This window comes from Squalius cephalus (assembly GCF_949319135.1).
Source record: "Squalius cephalus genome assembly, chromosome: 5".
NCBI classification, from domain to species: domain Eukaryota; kingdom Metazoa; phylum Chordata; class Actinopteri; order Cypriniformes; family Leuciscidae; genus Squalius; species Squalius cephalus.
In genome coordinates, this window is record NC_137126.1 from 3,409,823 (window position 1) to 3,434,799 (window position 24,977).

General features: G+C 41.4%; 1 protein-coding gene across 5 annotated transcripts in view; it reads right to left on the reverse strand.

Annotated features, from left to right (window-relative positions):
- LOC307159019 (NLR family CARD domain-containing protein 3-like) overlaps window positions 1-24,977 on the reverse strand; it is a 66,023-nt gene that overhangs the window by 8,041 nt on the left and 33,005 nt on the right. For 4 of the 5 annotated variants that reach the window (XM_079872111.1, XM_079872113.1, XM_079872110.1 and 1 more), the window contains one exon: window positions 7,877-8,050. The exons of the other annotated variant lie outside the window; for it this stretch is intronic. In XM_079872111.1, the coding sequence (XP_079728237.1) occupies window positions 7,877-8,050 (174 nt within the window). The remainder of the gene's footprint in view (window positions 1-7,876; window positions 8,051-24,977) is intronic. 5 annotated transcript variants of the gene reach the window in all.

The window sequence follows — 24,977 nt, forward strand, 5'->3', positions numbered from 1 at the left end:
ATGATCCTGTCAATGTTTTAGTGAACACTGTCTCAGGAAAGACTAAATGGTCTGGTCATGCTGTCTATTAAACACGATTTAGCACGACGGCTTATTTTCAAAGATCTGATCAAAGAATGGTGTTGTACTGAATGTAGGGCTGTGACGGTATGGGATTTTTTCTTACCGCGGTGAAGAAGCAACAAATATCGCGGTTTGGCGGTTAACCGACATCCCCCCCCCCCCCCAAAAAAAAAATCACCCGCGGCCGCATCACACACTGCAGACGCGATCAAGACCGCATGTAGCTTGTAAATGACAATGGAAATGAATAATCATAAAGCAGTATTCTTTATTAAAAAAATAAACAAATTAACATTTATATTAAATTGTAAATATTAATAATTAACTATTATTTAGGTAGTCTTAAGGCCGGCGACACACTGGCTGTGTGGTGTGAGTGTGGCGTTTCTGTTGCGTGTCAGTTGCGTGTCTTTTTCTATGTCTTTGCACACCAGAAACAGCGCTGCTGCTGCTAGGTGACATATAAGCCTCATTGGTGATATATTCCACATATGGGGAGAGAGTTGTGGAAGGCCTAGGCTACTTAATGTTAAAAATTAAATATATAGCAGCAAAGACAGCGTCGGCACTCGGCAGTATTGACGGCAAAATAGGCTACAGAATATTTCGTTCTGTATTGACAGGTCCAATATTTGAAAATCGATAATATTTTTTTAATTACATTTATATCTACATTTATGTCAAAACCTTAACTTTCAAACATCAAAATGTAATTTATTAATATGTATTCATGTCAAAATGACATACAAACATCTTTTCCTATTCTATTTTGCCAGGAAACGCTTCCAACAGGCTTGCGTGTCGCGTGAAAAATAGGCGTTGGTTCTATTTCTGGCATGCACGCGTTTTCAGCGCGGCTCGTGCCGCAACTGAGAAGCGCGTCTCACGCTCTCAAGCTCTAACCTGTTAACATGGGAGCCGAAATAAAAACGGACACGCCACGCAGCCAGTGTGTCGCCGACCTAAGGTAGGTGTGCTGCACTTAAGTCCTGCAAACGCCACAGGATGGTTAATTTTTCTAAGATGTGGTCTAGTTATTGGTTAGTGGTATTTCCTCGCGAGACGGATACTTTTGTGCGCCTTGTCCAAATTCACCGGCTTCCCCTTAATTGTCACCTGCCTCAAAGGCGACACAGTATTTGGCTTAGACACTAGATTCGTGGCTATTTTTTGAATCATTCGGCTAGCGCCGTCAACTGTTATTTCCTATACCATATAAGAGAGATCGCTACTTGCAATTAAAATCTAACTCCAACTGTTTATGTTATGCTTGTCTTTTATTCCTGTGTTTGTTTGTATTTAATTGAACATTATCTGTAAACATCACAAAACCTAGCAGTTAATTAATAATAATCAGACACACACAAAAAAATAAATCCCCCATAGGCTATGTTTAACGGACTGTCCCTCGACTCCCTCCCTTGCACAGGAAGCGTTTTTTTTTCTCCAGAAGCCCTTGAACATGGGACTCGCAGAATACAGTAAATTATAAGCAAAATATTAATGTGTTTATAGTTCATATCACACACCATATGCACTCCTGTAACTTTCAGCAAAAAAAAAAAAAAAAACGTGCGGTGATGACCTCACACCGCGGTAGGCATCTCATCAACGCGATATTGCGGTGATGCGGTTATCGTCACACCCCTAACTGAATGCAGCACGTAATTATTTGTATAGTTATAAATGTATAATTTTAGTTAAGTTAATAAACTTTCAAACTTTCATTTAGTTCTTTATTGTCTCTTATTGAATAATAATTGCTATGCTTATAGATAATTATTGTTGTTATATGTGGCAAAAAGATAAGATAAGGGTTTATAGAAAATCCAGAGCTTCCCACTCGTATTTACGACATTAGCCGCTTTTGCACTGTCGGGCCGAACGGTTCTCATTGCGTAACCGTTCCATTCCGTGCCGATCCGGGTCAGCTGGTGCAGTTACGGCTTCATTCTCCACTGTGGGTTTGACAGCAGCCGCTCTTTGGAATGTAATGCAAATGCGTCAGTCGTTGCCTTGGTAACGCGGCGGTTTACTGATGATATGAGATGTGAATAGCGATCGCGTTATGGAGAATGATCAGCTATTGCTTTTAATTTTATTATTGCTTTGATTACTTCACTCAAAGAGCGCGCTTAACCAGCTACAGAGAAACTGGCAGCCAGGCAACAGACAAGTGACCAATCCTGGAGACTTTACTTCACGGATTCTACCAGCACGGTTCGGCTGAGGATTCATTACCATTATAAGAACCGTTCGGCCCGACGGAGGAAAAGCGACTATTGTGGAGGCGTTCATGTGCGTTCAACTCATAAATACAATCTTTACGAGATGACATGAACGCACCATATGAGTGTTGAGTGACGTAATATCCCTTTCAAGTGGACGCGTGGAAGAGACGTGAGACTGAAAGCACTGAAAAGCCCTCGCACTACTCATATGCTGAGAGAGAGATAAGACAGTAGAGCTGCACGATTCATCTTTAAAATACTGTGATCTCCATTCAAACACCCACACGATCTTTCAATTTGTCTGTCTATTAAACCTTTGACAAAATCATATCGCAACATTTTAAATCGGGGACTGCAGATGGAAACTAGCTCAAGCTAAATCTGGTGCAAAGCATCTTTAATTAATGTTTTTTGCACATTGTCCCTGATGAAATAAAATAAACTAACTAAATCTGTGTTGGCGCTGCCGCTGACCCAGAGAGAGTTGTCATGAAACAGCTTCACAAAAGATCTTTAAAACCTCATAATAGTATCATTATTTCTGTGATACAATAGCTCAAATTATCACAGAAGTACTGGGATAAAAGTTTAAAGTGCAAATATAAACATTGATGTCAACGATAGCGATCAAAATAGAGTAAATCAGCCTTTGATAGAAACTTGGCGCCTAAAATAACGCATTTATCGATTACATTATTCCGCCACTAGGTGGCGACAAGTGACTGTTAAAACATGTATTTGTAATTGAATTATTTAATCAAGAGAATGTAGCACTGTATGATGCTTCTGAAATAAAACTCAGAAAGATGTGATGAATTGAATTTGTAAATATGACTCATCTTATACACCATGTACAGTCTGTATAAGAGTATGATTTAACTTTTACCCATAGTCTAGTGTAAAAAAAAAGAAATACATTGCAATATCGAATCGCAATATTGTAGAAACGCAATTCTTAAAAATTGTTGTACATATCGTATCCAGCCCTCGTGTGTGTGTGTGTGTGAGTTTGAGAGAGAGAGAGTGTGTGTGTGTGTGTGTGTGTGCTTGATGTATTTGTAAACATTTTAAGGAACTCTTAATATTAATGTAATTAATGTCCAATAAAGGCTGTATTAAAGCACTTAATGACATTTTCTGATTCTCCGTGACCTAATCTAGAGTGAGAACTATTTATGGTTAATACGTTGTTAACAAAGCATTATCTAACTCTTTACATAAGAGCTAATTAAACAATAATACTTGGTTAATTACAGTGACAGTGAACCAAGAATTTGCTATTTGTATATAGTCTCTTAATACATTAACTACATCTTATATATTATTATTTACTATTCATTAAAGGGACTATGTGTAGCTTTTTAGGTATTTTATTATCTAAAATCAATATTTTTATTCATAAATATGCCCTCAATGGTGTACAAATACCTATGCCAATGATCAGACTAATCCTCGTAAACGAAGAATTTATTATCTTTATATACATGGGACGGGTAGGTCCACGGAGGCTTCCATGTAGTTCCGCCATCTTGAAAAACTATAATAGCAGAGAGGGACAAAAAGTACTAGGCCAACGCGTTTCCACAACGCGTTTTCGTTCAGAACCAGCGTCACGTGACTGAAGCCAGCAGAAGCGGAGGCGCAGAGCAGAGAGAGGCGCTTGTCACTGCCCCGGCAAGTTTAAAAGGCTGCACTGCACGGTTATTTATACATCGTTCATTTATACATATGCTGAGTCACAGGATAAGAAGTCCTCGTCGTCAAAAAAGTCCAAAATAGACCGTAAAAGGAACGTGACCGGAGATTACAAAAACAAGGGTTAATGTCAGGATAGCTAATGCAGGAGAAAGCTTTCAAAAGAGACCCTGAAGTTGCCTGCTTTCTTCTCGACAGGTAAGTCAATGTTACGATCTTAATTACAAGCTTTTTTTTTTTCATTGCTTGTTTGTTTACTTTCTTATATAGACAGTAGAACATTTATAGTTAAAAGTTATACAGGCTCTTTGATGAATAGCAGCTAGGGGTGGGAGATATTGACAAAAATGAATATCTCAATATTTTTTTCCAATAGCCTATCTCGATATCGATATTCAGAAGATATTTTTGCCATCCTTCAAAGAAATGTGTGCAAACTGGCAAAGAAGGTCCAGTTGGTCTTTTGACTTGCTGCATTTGACCTATTATTGTAGGCTATAGAAAAAAACAATAAAGGAGCTAACTAAACAGAATCTGAGGTAGCCCTATTTTTCCACTTACAAAAAAAAAAAAAAAAAACAGAACTAGGCACCTCTTGCAACAGTGATTATTAAATCAAACAACAATGTTGATGATAAATTCAAAGTAAAAAAAAATTATTTCCAAAACGCTATTAATCCATCTTTTTTTTTTTTTTTTTTTTTTTTAAATTGATGGGTTGTCTTTTTAAAAAAGTCTTGTCTTTTATTTTTCGTGTTCGCATTTATGAGGAAAAAACAATATTACGTGACAGTTCTCCATTATGGACGCGAGCGCTCTGAAAGCAGCACTAAAAGACTTTCAAAGTTTCACAGAGATCTCAAAACAGAAAGTACAAATTCTTTCTTTAAAACGAATTTCGTTTTGTATTAATTGTATCTTAATTTTAATACATTTTTCATTAACCAATTTCCTGGATTTAATACATAAAAAGTAAATATAGGCTAGCAATCACAACATAAGGTGCTTGAACTGGAGATCATCATGAACCGGACCGTAGCCTACTCGCCTCACAGGTCTAAAAAATGTGAAATATATTTACAGAAAGCTGGTTCTAAACAAAACCATCCAAAAAAAATAAAATAAATAAAACTATGTAGCCTAATAAATGTGCATTTCTCTGGTGCGTTCACTAGCCTACTGCGAAGATCACGAGTCAAGTCAAGTTTATTTATATAGCGCTTTTCACAACATAGGTTGTATCAAAGCAGCTTCACAGTAATAAATTAAAACAATACATCAATGTTTGTTTCTAGTGGAACGTCCATGTTTGGTAATGCTGATCAATAGTATCGTTGATTGATTAGTTAAATTAAATATCCCCAAATATCCCCAACTGAGCAAGCCAAAGGCAACAGTGGCAAGGAACCGAAAAACTCCATCAGGTGACCTAATGGAGAAAAAAAAAAAACCTTGGGAGAACCCAGGCTCAGTCGGGGCCAGTTCTCCTCTGGCGTTTATGAACTAGAGACCGGATTTAACTGTAAGATTAAAAGTATTATATGAATGCCTGGCTGAAGAGATGCGTCTTTAATCTAGTTTTAAACTGGGAGAGCGAGTCTGAGCAACGAACAGTATCAGGAAGGCTATTCCAGAGTTTTGGTGCTAAATGTGAAAATGCTCTCCCTCCTTTGGTGGATCTGGATATCCTAGGTATGACCAAAAGCCTCGAATTTAGTGACCTTAAAGAGCGCGATGGATTATAGGGCGATAGAAGATCGGTTAAATAGACTGGAGCTAAGCCGTTTAGGGCTTTATAAGTCAGTAGCAATACCTTGTAATTAATACGGGACTTTATAGGTAACCAATGTAGTGATGATAAAATTGGTGTTATATGATCATATTTTCTTGATCTAGTTAGAACTCTAGCGGCAGCATTATGGACTAACTGTAGCTTGTTTATTGAGGATGCAGGACAACCAGCTAATAAAGCATTACAGTAATCTAGTCTCGAGGTCATGAATGCATAAACTAACTTTTCTGCGTCAGAAACTGATAGCATATTACGTAGCTTAGCAATGTTTCTAAGGTGGAAAAAGGCTGTTCTTGTAACATATGAAATATGATTTTCAAAAGACAGGTTGAAGTCAAGTATAACACCCAGGTCTTTTACTGTAGAGGATGAAGTAACAGGACATCCTACTATGTTAAAGTTGTATTGTGAGAGGTTTTGTGGGTGGTTTTTTGAACCGATAAGTATTACCTCTGTCTTGTCTGGATTTAATAAAAGAAAATTGCGCGTCATCCAATCTTTTATATCTTTAACACACTCTGTCAATTTGGATAATTTAGCGTTTTCATCTGGCCGTGATGAAATATAGATTTGAGTGTCATCAGCATAACAATGGAAACTAATTCCATTGTTATGCTGATGACACTCAAATCTATATTTGAGTGTCAATAGCGTATTGTCAACTTGAGTGTCAATAGCGTATTGTCAACTTCATCTTTGCAGCCGACACAGAAATTAATAAACAATTAAAATGTCTTATTGCAATATTTTACATATTCATAATCATTACTTTTGGTGGATCTTTGAGGCAGCTTTTTAGGTTTATGGCGTTTTGGAAAAAAGCTCTTGCACGTACAAACACCGTTTCACCAAGGCACAGCGGCCCTTCAGCACATAAGAAAAAAAAAGAGAAAAAGCACGGACTTACTAATTAAGAAACTTTGATGTGGTTGAACAGGTGAAACAGTCACAAATTCCTCTGCAACTCAAACCTTCTCAGTACGAGTTATGAAGGAAGAGAACAGCATTACAGTTTTCAGCGCGTCCTCTGATTGCTGTGTTCTGACTGAAAAAGTGCATGCAGGAGCACATGCACAAAACGTAGGTTTGTAAAATGTCCTTTTGTAAAATGACATATGATAAAATAAAAATAATTCATAATAATTGATAACTGTAACAATCTTTTTTTCGTTGTTTCAAGTTTCAGTTTGTTTTAAATAACAAACCTGTTCACCCAAAGAAAAACTGTCATCGCTTTTTGGTACATAACGGCTACCGTAGATGCAACGCGCATTTGAAAAAGTGAGGAGCATTTGAAAAAGTGAGGCGCTGGAGAGCATTATTCGTTTGAATGCAAAATACAATTTCACCACTAGATGGGAGAAATTCCTACATACAGTCCCTTTAACTATAAACTAATAGTTTGAAAATGATTTATAAGCGCTGTGTTACTGTATACTTGTGATAAAGTGTTGCCATTATTTCAAACCGGTCGCATTAAGTGTAATTGTTCCTTTTGTGTGTGATGGAGTGATTCTTCTTTTTCAAAAATAACACAAAATAAACAAAGTAAAGATGAATTTGACTGATAGCATTATTATTATTTTTTTCAAGATTTCCATAGATATGGTGATACATTGTAATTGTGTGTTATTTTGGCCATGATAATCATGTAGTGATAAATCTGATATGGTGACAGCCCTGGTTCAGGTGAAACACACACCACTTCCCTCTTTTCAGCTGCACACACACATTTTGAGGCAATGCTCAAGCTTTTACAAGGGTCTGTTTGCACAAGCATTACAAGACAAGTTGATTTACAGCAAACATTTGTAATTTAAAAAACCTCTTCACTGTATCCTGCATCTGTTGTCTGGTTTGTAGTTTGTCCGGTTTATTTAACTGTTAGTTTTAATAATATAGTAAGATGTAAATGTTCCTCTTCAGGGAGACTCCTCACCGCTGCCTTCTCCCGCCGGCAGGATCTGACGGCTCAAGCTGGAATCTGTCTCTGAACCACCGGATGGGGCTTACACCAAAGATATATTGTATACACTATCTACTGTTCATATTAATCCTTATTTACTCCGAGTCTTTATGGTATAGATGATCTTACCACAGTGTCTCCAGTTTACAGTGAGGATTCGCCAGTCCAGCAGAAAACAGCTTCACTCCTGAGTCTCCTAGTTTATTCCCAGACAGCCTCAGTTTTCTCAGGTGTGAGGGGTTTAATCTCAGAGCTGAAGCCAGAGCAGCACAACCTTCATCTGTGACACCACACTCCTCCAACCTGTAGAGAACAATGACACACATTAAGCCTATATCCAGAGATAAACATGACACTTAAAAAATAAATAACATAATGCTGTCAATATGAAATATATACAAATATTCATTAGAAACAAGTTGTTAAACTACATCAGTTAGGATTAGGGGATTCAATATACAGTTTATACAGTATAAAAATCATTATTTCTATGGAAAATCCCCATAAAACATGGAAACCCAACGTGTGTGTGAGTGTGTGTGTGTGTGAGTGTGAATGTGCTTTAATGCTTAATGTATTTGTAAACATTTTAAGGAACGTGTAAATGTGTAAGTGTGTGTGTATGTGTGAGTGTGTGCTTAATGTATTTGTAAGCATTTTAAGGAACACTAGATGTACCGCATGGCGGTACAAAATATGACCGCCGCTCAGGCCTGCACTGGCTTTCCACAAAAATAAATGACGTGGAGCAATTTGGCTGTATTGCGTGTTTATGTATATAAGTTGTATATTTTAAAAGACTGTCTGGAGTATTCCTGTGGATCATGGATAATTTAGAGTTTTGTAATTATTTACCATTACTATTTAAGTTTTATATCAAAAGTCATTAGTTTAGACACTTAACATCCATAATGTGAAAACGTCACATCCATAACAGTGGTTAACAGTAAAAAGCGACTGAAGTGCCCTTGAGCAAGGCACCTAACCCCTCACTGCTCCCCGAGCGCCGCTGTTGTTGCAGGCAGCTCACTGCGCCGAGATTAGTGTGTGCTTCACCTCACTGTGTGTTCACTGTGTGCTGAGTGTGTTGGGATTTTATGGATTTAGGTGAAGAAAGTGTACACATAATACATTTTGGTCTGTACCATGAAGAGAAAACTGATTCAACTATATAAACTATATATTTTCTGAAAGCGTAGACTCTCAGGATGTGATCTAACATGGCTTGAAACATGTCCCACCCACCTCATTAGTATACTGCCCAAGCATAACACATTGGGTATTGGTAAATCGGGTATATGGCTGATACCTAAAAAAAGTAGTAGTATGTGCATGTCTGTCTGTGTGTGTATGTGTGTGTGTTTGTGTATGTGTGTGTCTGTGTGTGTGTGTGTCTGTGCGTGTGGATGTCAGTGTGTGTGCATGCTTGCGTTTGTTTGTATTCCTGCATGTGTGTGTGTGTGTGTGACAGTATCATCCTAAACCAGCAACCCTTCGCTCAACAGCACCATCTACAGGCCGATGAGTGTACAGTCACTAAATGTGCAGATAAATGAATTTATTTTATACCCCCCCCCCCCCCCATGGATGAAATTCTACGAAACTTAGCATACCCCCAGAGGATGTCAAGTTAATCATACACATGAAATATGGTGCAGTTCTGAACATCTCAACTGAAGATAGGGGCGATGAAAGCAGAATAATATTGCATTTTCATTTTTTATGGGAAGGGGCGCAAATCACAAATGAGTGATTATGGGCTAGGTTGATGTGGGCCCTTAAGACCAACATACCATAAAAATTTCTTCATCCTCGGTGCCACGGTTCAGGTAGTTATTTAGAAAAAACTGCATTGTTTGGGTTTCGGGGGGCCCAGTGCGGGGGGGGAGTGGCCCCCGGGGACCAAACGAAATTTTTCCGTAAAAGTCTAGTGGGGCTACATGCCCACCAAATTTCATGTTCTCCAGTGTTTCGGTGTCCCTGGTATCGTTGACGAAAAATTCAGTAGATGACAGGAAAAAAAAAAAAAAAAAACTTTGACAATCCCTATATGATCGCTTTCGCTAGCTACGCTAGCGGCGGTAATAATTATTGTTGTTATATGTGGCAAAAAGATAAGATAAGGGTTTATAGAAAATCCAGAGCTTCCCACTCGTATTTACGACATTAGCCGCTTTTGCACTGTCGGGCCGAACGGTTCTCATTGCGTAACCGTTCCATTCCGTGCCGATCCGGGTCAGCTGGTGCAGTTACGGCTTCATTCTCCACTGTGGGTTTGACAGCAGCCGCTCTTTGGAATGTAATGCAAACGCGTCAGTCGTTGCCTTGGTAACGCGGCGGTTTACTGATGATATGAGATGTGAATAGCGATCGCGTTATGGAGAATGATCAGCTATTGCTTTTAATTTTATTATTGCTTTGTTTACTTTGCTTAAAGAGCGCTTAACCAGCTACAGAGAAACTGGCAGCCAGGCAACAGACAAGTGACCAATCCTGGAGACTTTACTTCACGGATTCTACCAGCACGGTTCAGCTGAGGATTCATTACCATTATAAGAACCGTTCGGCCCGACGGAGGAAAAGCGACTATTGTGGAGGCGTTCATGTGCGTTCAACTCGTAAATACAATCTTTACAAGATGACATTTTTTTAATTAATTATTTTTTTTATTAAATGCTTGTAGAACATAACAGAAAAAAAAAAAAAAAAAACATTAACAACAGCCATCGTCATTGTCATTACATTACAACCATACTCCAGAGACCCTCAGTATTTACAAGATGACATGAACGCACCATATGAGTGTTGAGTGACGTAATATCCCTTTCAAGTGGACGTGTGGAAGACTGAAAGCACTGAAAAGCCCTCGCGCTACTCATATGCTGAGAGAGAGATAAGACAGTAGAACTGCACGATTCATCTTTAAAATACTGTGATCTCCATTCAAACACCCACACGATCTCTCAATTTGTCTATTAAACCTTTGACAAAATCATATCGCAACATTCAAATCTGTGTTGGCGCTGCCGCTGACCCAGAGAGAGTTGTCATGAAACAGCTTCACAAAAGGTCTTTAAAACCTCATAATAGTATCATTATTTCTGTGATACAATAGTTCAAATTATCATAGAAGTACTGGGATAAAAGTTAAAAGTGCAAATATAAACATTGATGTCTACGATAGCGATCAAAATAGAGTAAATCAGCCTTTGATAGAAACTTGGCGCTTAAAATAACGCATTTATCTATTACATTATTCTGCCACTAGGTGGCGACAAGTGACTGTTAAAACATGAAACATAAAACTCAGAAAGACCTGATGAATTGAATTTGTAAATATGACTCATCTTATACATCATGTATAGTCTGTATAAGTGTATGATTTAACTTTTACCCATAGTCTAGTGTAAAAAAAAAGAAATACATTGCAATATCGAATCGCAATATTGTAGAAACGCAATTCTTAAAAATTGCAGTACATATCGTATCCAGCCCTCGTGTGTGTGTGTGTGTGTGTGTGTGTGAGAAAGAGAGAGAGAGAGAGTGTGTGTGTGTGTGTGTGTGTGTGTGTGTGTGTGTGTGTGTGTGTTAAGGAGTTTTAAGGAACTCTTAATATTAATGTAATTAATGTCCAATAAAGGCTGTATTAAAGCACTTAATGACATTTTCTGATTCTCCGTCACCTAATCTAGAGTGAGAACTATTTATGGTTATACCATGGTCTGGGTGAATACTCGATTCTGATTGGCTGCAGGGTGTCCATTAAAAAGTGATAATGGACACCTAGGAAACGCGTCCCGTCAATTTGCCTGATGACAGTTCTAAATGATTGCGCTGGCTCAAACTCACTGATCAACGGCTGCGGTCGGGTCGCTGTGGCCACGTTGCTTGGCAACGCCTGCATACGGGAGATATTAAATAGTGCGCTCGACTTAATAAATAAAAACCCTCACGATTTTTACTCTAAAACACATTAAAATATTATTAATTGATTAAATATTTCTTTCTTTCGTAAGTGACCATGGTATAAGCGGGTTAATGCCCTTCGAGGTGTCCATTGTCAGGTATTAATGAACACCTCGTCGGGCATTAACCCTTACTTAATACGTTGTTAACAAAGCATTATCTAACTCTTTACATAAGAGCTAATTAAACAATAATACTTGGTTAATTACAGTGAACCAAGAATTTGCTATTTGTATATAGTCTCTTAATATATTAACTACAGCTTATATATTATTATATACTATTCATTAACTATAAGGTAATAGTTTGAAAATGATTTATAAGCGCTGTGTTACTGTATACTTGTGATAAAGTGTTGCCATTATTTCAAACCGGTCGCATTAAGTGTAATTGTTCCTTTTGTGTGTGATGGAGTGATTCTTCTTTTTCAAAAATAACACAAAATAAACAAAGTAAAGATGAATTTGACTGATAGCATTATTATTATTTTTTTCAAGATTTCCATAGATATGGTGATATATTCTAATTGTGTGTTATTTTGGCCATGATAATCATGTAGTGATAAATCTGATATGGTGACAGCCCTGGTTCAGGTGAAACACACACCACTTCCCTCTTTTCAGCTGCACACACACATTTTGAGGCGATGCTCAAGCTTTTACAAGGGTCTGTTTGCACAAGCATTACAAGACAAGTTGATTTACAGCAAACATTTGTAATTTAAAACCCTCTTCACTGTATCCTGCATCTGTTGTCTGGTTTGTAGTTCGTCCGGTTTATTTAACTGTTAGTTTTAAGTTTAACATACAGGTAGATGGTGAAACCTGCTGAGCATTTCTGCCTGTCGCACCTCCCCCGGTGCCTAAGAGATTAAGGTGTACTTAAGGTGTACGTGTTTGGGAACACTACAGAGGGCATTTATGGGTCATCAGCTGGGGACCACCATTCACGGATGTTTCGCTCCTTTAACCCCAGTACATCTCATGGTGGCGGAGCGATGGCAGGGATTTCTCCCTGCCACCCCCTGCTGATGCCCTAGGTGGAGACTGGACCCCAACTCTTTGCCTTCCTTCTCAGCCACAGCCAGAAACTGCCACTTTCAGCCTCTTCTGCCAGCTCTTTCATGGCTTTCCGGTGCCTTATGCCTGTTGCACCCATGTTGTGGAGCAGACGAGAGGTTGAGGAGCCCACAAACCCCCCGACACCCCACCTCCACAGGGTATATGACTGCTCTCCAACCAGCCTCCCTGCACTCTGCAGCCAGCTCAACATATTTGGCCCGCTTCCGCTCATGGGCAGCTTCAAGTCCTCCTTCCCATGGGACTGTAAGCTCCACCATCAGGACAGTCTTGCAAGCAGCAGACCACAACACAAGGTCTGGACGCAAAGACGTTTCCACTATCTCCCTGGGAAAATGGAGCTGCTTCCCAAGGTCGACTGCTAGTGTCCAACCCTTGCCTGGTGTGAGGAGTCTTCCTGTGTCCTTCTGGTGGTGGGTGTTCACCCTCTCCCCAGCCCTCGCGAACTGGATGGAATGTGCGGTTAGGGCCGGGGGCCTGCTATTCGCTTCCTGCCTGCATATCTCCACTACCTCAGCAAGCTTCTTCAGCACCAGGTCATGCCTCCACCTGTAGCGCCCTTGTGTCAATGCTGTCTTGCAGCCAGACATGATGTGTTGGAAGCTCGCGTTGGCAGTGTTACATAAGAGGCAAGATTCCTCGTTGCCAAACCATCGGTGGAGGTTGCGGGGGCAGGGTAAGGTGTCATATGCTGCTCTGACGAGAAAACTTAGCCTGGCCTGTGGCATCTTCCACACGTCAGACCAAGCCAGCTTTCTGTCTAGAAGGCCTTCCCACGACAGCCAGCCTCCCTGCTGGCCCTGGGACACTGCTTTGATGGTAAGTCTCTCGTGTTCAGCTCTCATCACCTCTGCTGCCACCATGGCCTTCCGCTCCTCTTTGGATGCGTTCGACCAGAAGAGGGGGGCCTGTCCCCAACCGAGGCCTGTCCGGCCATCCTGTACTCTGCCAACCACCTCCCTGTGTTGCAGCCTACTTATTGCCAGGTCAACCTCCTCCTTGGCCTTCCATTTTCTCCCGGTTAACACCTGGACGTCCGCAGCTCTCACCAGATGATCTGTGGACTCTCTTAGCTCCATGATCAGCCGCACCTTCTCCTGCTTATATCCTCCGCTGATGGAACGCAGGGGCAGCTGGAGCTTGGTCTTGCCAAAGAGGCCTACATCAGAAAGGCATCTTGGTAGCCCGAGCCATTTCCTGATGTACGAGTTTGCCAAGCTATCCAACTTGCTCACTGTGGAGGAGGGAATTTCGCTCATCTTGAGTGGCCACATTATCCTCTGGTACAGCGTGAATTGGTAACACCAAACCTTGTATTTGCCTGGGAGCTGACTGCGGTTGATCCTGGTGAGGCCATCTGCCAGCTGCTTCTTCACCACGTTCCCCATCTGTTTGTCCGTGAGATCTGCAGAGTAGATTCGGCCGAGGCTCCGAACCGGCTGGCTAGACAACAAGGGGATTTCCTCACCGCCAGCGCTAAAGATGGTGCGGTCACTACTGACCCCTTTCTGAAGGGACAAGCTTCGTGACTTTGAGGGCTTGATCCTCATTCTTGCCCACTCCACGAGTTCATCAAACCTCTTAAGCAGTCTCACAGTGCATGGAGCTGTCTGGAGTATGGTGGTAACGTCATCCATGTACCCTCTCAGTGGAGGTAGCCTTTGGCCTGATGGCAACTTCACTCCTCCAACCACCTGCCTTGCCCCAATGAGGATGATCTCAAACGCTGCTACAAACAAAATGGGGGAGATTGAACACCCCATGGCAATGCCAACTTCAAGTCGTTGCCACTTTGTGGTGAAGTTTTCATGTATGCAGCATATCTGGATGTCCTCAAAGTATCTGGATATCATTCCTTTACAGGGATCAGGGATATAGAAGAAGTCCAGGGCGAATTTGATAAGTTGGTGGGGGACAGACCCATAGGCGTTGGCAAGATCTAACCAGACGACATGCAGATCGCCCTTCTCCCTCTTTGCCCTCTGAATCTGTTCCCATATTACTGAGGAATGTTCAACACACCCTGGAAAGCCTGGTATGCCAGCCTTCTGGCAGCTGGTATCTATAAACCCATTGCACGTAAGAAACGAGGTCATCCTCTTGGCCATGATGGAAAAGAATATCTTTCCTTCTACGTTTAGAAGGGCTATGTTCCTAAACTGGTCGATATCCTTTGAATCTTGCTCCTTGGGAATGAGGACAGACAGGGCTCTCCGCCACTCTACAGGAACAACTGCTTTCTTCCATGCTGTTCCTAGGAGTTTCCACAGGATCCTCTGCACACCGGGACAATGCTTGTACAGCTTGTAGGGTATCCCATTGGGGCCTGGTGCTGAGGCTCCTCTTGCCCTCCGAACGATGTCTGCGACCTCACTGAGTTTAGGGGGTGCAGTATTAAAGGGCACGGCTGGGGGGGCTGGGCGGGGGACATACCCCGGGGAGCCCAGTGGAGTCAGTCTACCAGCATCGCTGAACTGCTGACTGAAGTGCCGTTCCAGCTCATCCTTTGTTGTTTCCAACTTCCCGCTCCTCCTATCCTCCAGCAGCTGCCTTGCATGTTTGAAGGGATTCTTGAAGAAATCACTCCTCTCTTTCTCCTTTCGTTTTCTGCGCTTACGAATGCGCTCAGCTCTTCGCAAGCTGGCCAGACTTTCCTTCACCTCCTTCCACAGTAGCTTCAGACCTTCCTTCTCCTCTTCCTCTGCTTTCCTCCACTGCTTTCGGAGCTGCCGCCGCCTCTTCACCAGCTGCTCGATCTGTTGTTCCCTCCTTCCTTTCAGCCTTAGGCCTGCGCATTTCTTCCCCGAGATTGTTCCGAACCTGCCTCTACACTCCTCATACAAGATGTCTCCGATGAAATTGAGCTTGGCCTCAACATCGCCACGGAGTGAGTGTTCCAGAATGGTACTGAGTTCCGCATCCAGATGTTGCCACTCTGCCACTTCCTTGGCCTTTGGCCACTTGATCGCTTGTCTCCGCCCTGGTTCTCTTCTTTCCCCTCTACGGACTGGCCCTTGGTTGTCAGGCCCAATCGCTGTGCTCTCCGCTAGACCGCCTTCAACAGGATTACTCTCCACAATTAGATCTCCTCCCTCTACTTCCTGCTCCCTCTCCTCAGCTGTGGATCCCTCAGCACTGTGGTGTGTGGCCTGGCTCTGGGGTCCACTTGTCTTACCTGCAGATTGTGCTGCAGTGCAACGCTGCTGGAGACTCTCTTCTCCACACTTCATCTTTCCCTGATGGATCCGTAATCCTCTAAACGTGGTCTTTTTCTCCCACCCACACCTGCATTTCCTCAACCTCTTAGTCTCATTGTCCATGTTCGATCCAGTCGTTGCCGAGAAATCCGTCCGATTTGGCCCTTCTTCCATCCCGCCTCTCGGAGGGCCGCCGGGTTGTTTTTCTTTGTTCGTTTTCGTAGTCAGGTCAGGGGTGTCCCCAAGGGGACAAGTGGATTGGGTGACTAGCCTTCCACTCCCAGTGCAGACTTTCCTGCTGTCAGCCAGTCTTTCCTGGCTGCCAACTGCACTTTCACAGCAGTCACTGGAAAACCAGATATTAGTTTAACATACAGGTAGATGGTGAAACCTGCTGAGCATTTCTGCCTGTCGCACCTCCCCCGGTGCCTAAGAGATTAAGGTGTACTTAAGGTGTACGTGTTTGGGAACACTACAGAGGGCATTTATGGGTCATCAGCTGGGGACCACCATTCACGGATGTTTCGCTCCTTTAACCCCAGTACATCTCATGGTGGCGGAGCGATGGCAGGGATTTCTCCCTGCCACCCCCTGCTGATGCCCTAGGTGGAGACTGGACCCCAACTCTTTGCCTTCCTTCTCAGCCACAGCCAGAAACTGCCACTTTCAGCCTCTTCTGCCAGCTCTTTCATGGCTTTCCGGTGCCTTATGCCTGTTGCACCCATGTTGTGGAGCAGACGAGAGGTTGAGGAGCCCACAAACCCCCGACACCCCACCTCCACAGGGTATATGACTGCTCTCCAACCAGCCTCCCTGCACTCTGCAGCCAGCTCAACATATTTGGCCCGCTTCCGCTCATGGGCAGCTTCAAGTCCTCCTTCCCATGGGACTGTAAGCTCCACCATCAGGACAGTCTTGCAAGCAGCAGACCACAACACAAGGTCTGGACGCAAAGACGTTTCCACTATCTCCCTGGGAAAATGGAGCTGCTTCCCAAGGTCGACTGCTAGTGTCCAACCCTTGCCTGGTGTGAGGAGTCTTCCTGTGTCCTTCTGGTGGTGGGTTTAATAATATAGTAAGATGTAAATGTTCCTCTTCAGGGAGACTCCTCACCGCTGCCTTCTACCGCCGGCAGGATATGACGGCTCAAGCTGGAATCTGTCGCTGAACCACCGGATGGGGCTTACACCAAAGATATATTGTACACTATCTACTGTACATATTAATTAGGGCTGCACAATTAATCGAATCATGTGTTTAGAGCATGTTATGTTATGAGAGGCGAATCACGACTACTTCAGAAAACCCAGCACAATAGGAACTACCAGGCAGTGACGTAAGTGTACGCTGAAATAAAGTCTTTCACCTCAGAAAAACGGACTTTCCTGTCATGTCAGCACTGTATATAAAGTGCAAAAGAAACTACAAGCATGCAACGTCGTTCCGTGGTAAATTAGTAAGTCACGAAATAAAAGTAAAATACCAATAAATCACGTTACTGGTACGTCGTGTGTTAGCTGAGAAGGATTTGCATGCAGGATGATTTTCATTCTAATCACCAGGAGAAGTTTCCATGTTTCATTAACAGTTCTTGTTAGTATCGTGTATTCACCATGCCGTTTCCATATTAACCCCAAAATGCCACTTTATTTTCATTTTGTGTTATTTTTTATAGTTTTAAATGTGTAACGAGGAGTCTGTTTCGTGAGGATCCATATGCAGCTTTATTAAAACAGAATGCGAGTCAAACAGGCAGAGTTCAATCACGGGCTTCAAACACAATGTAGATAAGGCAGAATCAAAGTCAGAGTTCAGGCTGAAGATCAGGGCAGGCGGCAAACACACACGATAATCAAACGACAAGGCAGATGGAATCAGAATAGGCAGGCGGCAAAGAATCAGAGTCCAGTAACCAGTCCAGGTCATACACGGGAAATCACACATGGAATAAACGCTCGGTAATGTTTGCATGGCAAGACAAGTCTTCGCAATGAGGAAGCTGGGAGAACAGTTTAAATAGTTCAGAGTCAATGGAAAACACCTGTGAGTGAAATCAGCCACAGGTACGGGGCAGGGCCGTGCACAGGGGGGTGTCCCGGTGGATAGAGCCACTGCCCCTCTGCCCTCATCGACTGAGGTGCCCCTCTTCCCCACCCCCACCGCTTCGCTCCGATCAAAGCATTTCGCTGATTCCGCTAATCTGCTCCAGGTTTTCCCGCTTGCTCCGCAGCATCACTCACAGTATAAGTGTCTGCGGCGCTCTCTTGAAACTGAGAGTGAACACGACAGTTCACAAAAGCTATCGCATTAAAAGGTAGGCTATGCAGTACAGTGGTTGAATCTGCAAAATTAGTCATTTGTTGTTGTTGTTTTTTTTTTTTTTTTTGTATGTCGGTAATGTTTTGCTCTTGGTCTTTGTTGAGGCAAAAACAAATAACTAACAAAACAGCATCAGGCATAAGAGACATCATGATTCAAATTGTCCTTAAAAGATAGATCTTGCAAGAATGTTCCCAGTCCATCCACAGTCCAGCTGCAGGCGGAGTGAGACCCCTCAGAGGTGTTTGGCTGGCAGTTTTATAATGTTCTCCTCAAAGCTATTTCTTACAGCCCCCACCAAACAAAAGAAACAGGGGAACCCCTGTGGCTCCCCTACCCCCGGGAATCTTTCCACCTCTGAAGTCTCACACACACCCTTGCAACTGTACCATCATCATAAAAGAAACTCAAAATACAGACAAATGAATGTATGGCATTCATTTGTTAAATTATTGAAAATAAAATATAGAAAAGATTCATTTTTCCACAACAGTCTTCTACTAGTGCTAACAACTTGTACAACATATCCACGTTCTTAGAATTAGCTGCTTGTCTAATCAAATTATAGTAGCCTACTCTCGATCAGATCTAATACAAATAACTATAACAAACCTATGGTCCCCCAGTGGCTAGACGTTTTGATGGGTGTAAACCAAGCCCTGGGTATTTTTGAGAAAATGAATCTAGAAATCTTCCCCTTATGTCGTCATAAGGGGAAAGGTTACCTCCCCTTTCTCTTCTTTGCCCGCAAAGAGAATTTGGCCCGCCCATGAGAAAATGAGCTGTGCGAGCACGATACTGTTTTTTCCTCGAGAGACATCATGGCTTGCAAATGAGCGTAGCATGGCAGTTTCTCAGTGTTTGGATACACAAAAATATTTGTTTAGTTCCTTCATCCGAGCCTCTGAAGAACCAGTGGGTTGTAAATTTCTGATGTGTAATTGTTCAAGTTCAGACAGATAATCTTTCTCTCAAAGTCGTTCAATACTCTTTATGCATCAGTAAATCAAGCCAGTGACTAAACAATCAACTTCACGTCGTTTCTCTTAGTAGGATGAAAATAATCCTGCTTAAACTGTGATTAATATATATACTGAAGAACAATCCCTTTCCAATCGCCCAAGCTGTCAATCACACAGCGCGAGTTTATCTGGACACTTGCCAAAACTCATTATGAAATTAATGATGGTGTCACACCCCTTCAAACAGAGCATTCAAATCAGAGGCTAAAATCAGGCTAGGAAATGTGCCTTTTATTTCTAAATTATAACAACCTTTGATCTAAAAAACATACTAACATACTAACATTATAAGGGCACCCCAGGAAACATTCTAAAATAATAAAATAATCCATGCAATGGGACCTTTAAGATCTTTCAGGACATGGTACCAAATAGAAAGGTTTTGCTGTAAAAGGAAAAGGTAAATACCAAAATGTAAAACGGTAAATATTTTCTGTTATTATCACCAATGTGTAATTGTGAATCATAAAAAATTAGGTTATCAAGATCTTTCAGGACATGGTACCAAATAAAAAAGTGTTGCTGTAAATGGAACAGGTAAATATAAAAATGTAAAAAAAATCTCTTTTAATTGTATATTTTGTAATAATTGGATAATTTGTGTTAACAAGCAACCACCCCCTTAGTGCCCCTTTTTTGGGTTAGGCCACTGCCCCTCAAAATGTCTGTGCATGGCCCTGGGGGGGAAATGAAGTCCAAAGAGTTAGTACTCAGGTGATGGTGCCCTCTGGTGGTGAGCGGAGGGAGCCACAGAGGCTGAATTCGTGACAAAATGACTGTGGTGGCTCATACCAACATTGTATTAACACAAAGTTTGGGACTGCTATTTAATAGCTTTAGCATAGGCCTAATGTTTATTAGTAGTCTTTACTATTAGTTATATTCTTACAATTTATGTGTATGTTAAGTAAACAGGGATAGTACTTGTGTGTAAAATTGTTTTTGTGTAAACATGTATTTTAATATATATATATATATATATATATATATATATAGGTGTAGCCCTGCACAAAATTCCTATAAGTTACACAGTATAAAAGATGTACAAAATTACAGAAGTACAAAAAAAACAGAGTATAAAAGATCATTAACAGTGTAACACAAAATTAAAAGTTCATAAATAGAGTTCATGTTAGTTAAAATTAGTTAAAAGGTGTGCTGGTTAAAAGTATAAATATAATATGTAGAGTTTAATAAATAAGACTATTTACAGTTAAAGATAAATTCATATAAAAGTCTTTAAGTTTCATCTGCGAGAAAAGTAGAGAAGAAGAAGCTGTGTTTATCTGTGTAACCTAACATGTTACCTGTCACGTCAATCATTTAATTCCTGTTTTGCTTTTGGTTGTGTGAATACTTGAGCCAATCAGAGTAACATCACTGTGTAAGGGGCGGGACTAGTGGGACAGGTTTGTGTGAGGAGTAGTGAGCACGCATGAGGAGAGAGAACAGACGCTAATGATGAGAGAGCTAATGAAGGAGAGGCATCGTGGTTGTGGGAAGCATTAATGTTTTAACAAGTTGTATTTCTCTACAACGAGCCCAGGCCCAGTCTCATTGTATTAACCACTCCAGCTTTATTTTCTAACTACATGGGACCTGGGTTACATATATATATATATATATTTACATAGCTGCCAACTTTTGAGTTTTGCGAGTGTATTGTGATTGTCAAACCATTTTAGTAACTAAACTGAATTTTATTAGGTTTAGTGACAACATGTTACAATGTTTACATGGTACAATTTCTGGTAAGCTACGCTTTTTTATTATTTCAATTCAAATCAATTATTGTGATTTGATTTAATATTGACTGATTTGGATAAATATTAGGTAGGATACACAAGATAGGCATTATTTTTTCTCAAGAAAAAAACAACTCACCTAATGCTGTAAACATACAGAGAGCCCTGTCAGCTGGCAGTATTATTTAAGGTTTAAAATAACTCTTATAAATATAATGCGTTTTTTTTTTATTATAATAACAACTTTATTTAATGACATAAGTAAAAATATAATAAATATGTAATATAGTACACATATGTAGCAAAATACTCTCTATAGCTGTTTTTTTCTAGCCAACTAACGTGCTATAGCCTATGATGGTCATCAAATGGCTTTCCTGAGGTAAATGTTATGTGACATAATTGTTCTCCAGCTGTTTTATTGACCCCTTTGTTTGATTGAATGGTCGATATTATGTATGAGGAATATACACTCACCTAAAGGATTATTAGGAACACCATACTAATATTGTGTTTGACCCCCTTTCGCCTTCAGAACTGCCTTAATTCTACGTGGCATTGATTCAACAAGGTGCTGAAAGCATTCTTTAGAATGTTGGCCCATATTGATAGGATAGCATCTTGCAGTTGATGGAGATTTGTGGGATGCACATCCAGGGCACGAAGCTCCCGTTCCACCACATCCCAAAGATGCTCTATTGGGTTGAGATCTGGTGACTGTGGGGGCCATTTTAGTACAGTGAACTCATTGTCATGTTCAAGAAACCAATTTGAAATGATTCAAGCTTTGTGACATGGTGCATTATCCTGCTGGAAGTAGCCATCAGAGGATGGGTACATGGTGATCATAAAGGGATGGACATGGTCAGAAACAATGCTCAGGTAGGCTGTGGCATTTAAACGATGCCCAATTGGCACTAAGGGGCCTAATGTGTGCCAAGAAAACATCCCCCACACCATTACACCACCACCACCAGCCTGCACAGTGGTAACAAGGCATGATGGATCCATGTTCTCATTCTGTTTACGCCAAATTCTGACTCTACCATCTGAATGTCTCAACAGAAATCGAGACTCATCAGACCAGGCAACATTTTTCCAGTCTTCAACTGTCCAATTTCTCGTGCAAATTGTAGCCTCTTTTTCCTATTTGTAGTGGAGATGAGTGGTACCCGGTGGGGTCTTCTGCTGTTGTAGCCCATCCGCCTCAAGGTTGTGCGTGTTGTGGCTTCACAAATTCTTTGCTGCATACCTCGGTTGTAACGAGTGGTTATTTCAGTCAAAGTTGCTCTTCTATCAGCTTGAATCAGTCGGCCCATTCTCCTCTGACCTCTAGCATCAACAAGGCATTTTCGCCCACAGGACTGCCGCATACTGGATGTTTTTCCCTTTTCACACCATTCTTTGTAAACCCTAGAAATGGTTGTGTGTGAAAATCCCAGTAACTGAGCAGACTGTGAAATACTCAGACCGGCCCGTCTGGCACCAACAACCATGCCACGCTCAAAATTGCTTAAATCACCTTTCTTTCCCATTCTGACATTCAGTTTGGAATTCAGGAGATTGTCTTGACCAGGACCACACCCCTAAATGCATTGAAGCAACTGCCATGTGATTGGTTGATTAGATAATTGCATTAATGAGAAATTGAACATGTGTTCCTAATAATCCTTTAGGTGAGTGTACATTTCATTTCAGTAAGTTGTGCTGTATCTTTCAACAGTGTTCATTCGCGTTTATTTACTATTAGCTAGAGATGATCAGTTCACGTGCCGCTAGGGATCTGTCACGTCACATTTACAAGCGCCAAAACGGTATTTATTGTTTGAATTTCGTAATAAAAGTGACAGAATCTGAGAGCTGAGATTTTTTTATATCATAAGTAACCTGCTCTGTCTAGTCTGTCAGTCTCCGTGTCCTCTTTGCTTCGCGATTTTTCTGTGCGTGAGAAAATGGATGTGTGGCGTGAGAGCAGTCTCACGCTGAATGCGTGAGAGTTGGCAGCTCTATATATATATATATATATATATATATATTAGGGCTGAACGATACATCGAATTTTCACCGTCATCGCGATATGAACTCGCGCGATGAACACATCGCAACCGACAGCCTGACACGATGAATAATGTCTGGTTCAGATTACAAGATTTTTGTGTCTGTTATGATAGTCACGGTGTCAGATTACACGATTTTGACTCCTAAAATCTTGTCCTGTCGTGGACAAGAAACATGTCAGACTACACGTTGCTTTCCGACCAGTCATCGTGTGCCGTCACACGCACACATTCACTCGCACGCACGCGCGCGCGCGCACACACACACACACACACACACACACACACACACACACACAGTCCCTCGCTCACTCACTCACTTGCTCTCACTCACTCACACACACACACTCGCTCACTCGCACACACACACACACACTGGCGCACACACACTCTCGCTCACATACTCACTCACTCTTGACGGAACCGTCGTGGAGGACCGTTAAAAAATTAAACATGCTAATCTTTCTGTCGTGTTGTGAAGCATCGCAGACGCGACGTAGGTTGTCGCCCACTATGACACACTATACGAGATGAAACGATCGAATCTTGCGTCCTGACGCCCGTTGTCATTTACGAATCCCCACGACACCCTACGTCAAACGGATCGTGCCAAAATCGCATGGGACATGGGAACAGTATAGCTACATTCACATTTGAATATTTATCGCAAGTCATATCGTCATCGCAATATTAAACATTGTTATTGCACATCGCAGCTTTTCCTCATATCGTGCAGCCCTAATATATATATATATATATTAGGGCTGTCAGTTAAACGCGTTATTAACGGCGTTAACGCAAACCCATTTTAACAGCGTCAATTTTTTATCGCGCGATTAACGCCTAGCAAACTTTGTAGGTTTTTTTCACATGGTTTTGCAACAAGTAGTAACGTTCAAATATAAACACTGATGTCCACGGTAGTGATCAAAATTGAGTAAATCAGCTTTTGTTAGAAACAATCACAAATCGCAATTCTTTAAAGGTCCCCTATTATGCAAAATTCACTTTTGCATGCTGTTTGGACATAAATGTGTGTTGGCAGTGTGTGTACACAACCAGCCAATAGAGATAAAAATCCACTCACTCCTTTTTTATTAATCCCCATAAATCATCAGCAGTGTCTCCCAACGACCTGTTTTCAGAATGCTGTTTTAGTGACATCACTAAGCACAGGCCCCGCCCACGAGTGTTGACAGACACTGCCGTTCTAACATAGCCCCGCCCTGATCGCGTTCACAGCTGCTGCACTGACGAGAATATCTCCCAAGCGTTGTAGGTGTTTTGTGGCTGGATGTATTAATCCACATAGCTCTCTCTATTTACTCCTGAAATCTGAGGCAGCCGCTGAAAACGAGGTGGGATTATTTTGTTTTTAAAGAAAATGCTCCCTCAACTCTACCGAAATTCGTTTATGTACTTGCGCACTTCTTATAACTTACTGTGTTTACTCCGCTCTTACGGTGATTTTCTGAAGTAAAACTGACGCATCATCTTTTGTGTGATGTACAATAAACTTTATTAAACTCATCAGCAGTGTTTGATTGTGAGGGTAAAAAAAGGGTTTGGGCGGGTGGACAAAATTTGGAATGGTTTGGGGTCAGTTCGGCGGTTTTCAAACATCTACATTTTAAAGCCTAATTGGTTAGAAGACAAGGAAATATTGTTGCGCTCAGATGAAGGCTAGTTGTAAGTCCAGGTGCGTGAAAACCAATAAAATATAGAAGAGACTGTAGATGGTTCGTACTCTGAAAAACTAGACAAAGTCTTTAACAAAAAGAATAAAATTATTTTAATAGAGCAAGAGCAGACGTTTCAGCCATCCAGCTATTCTCAATGCTCATA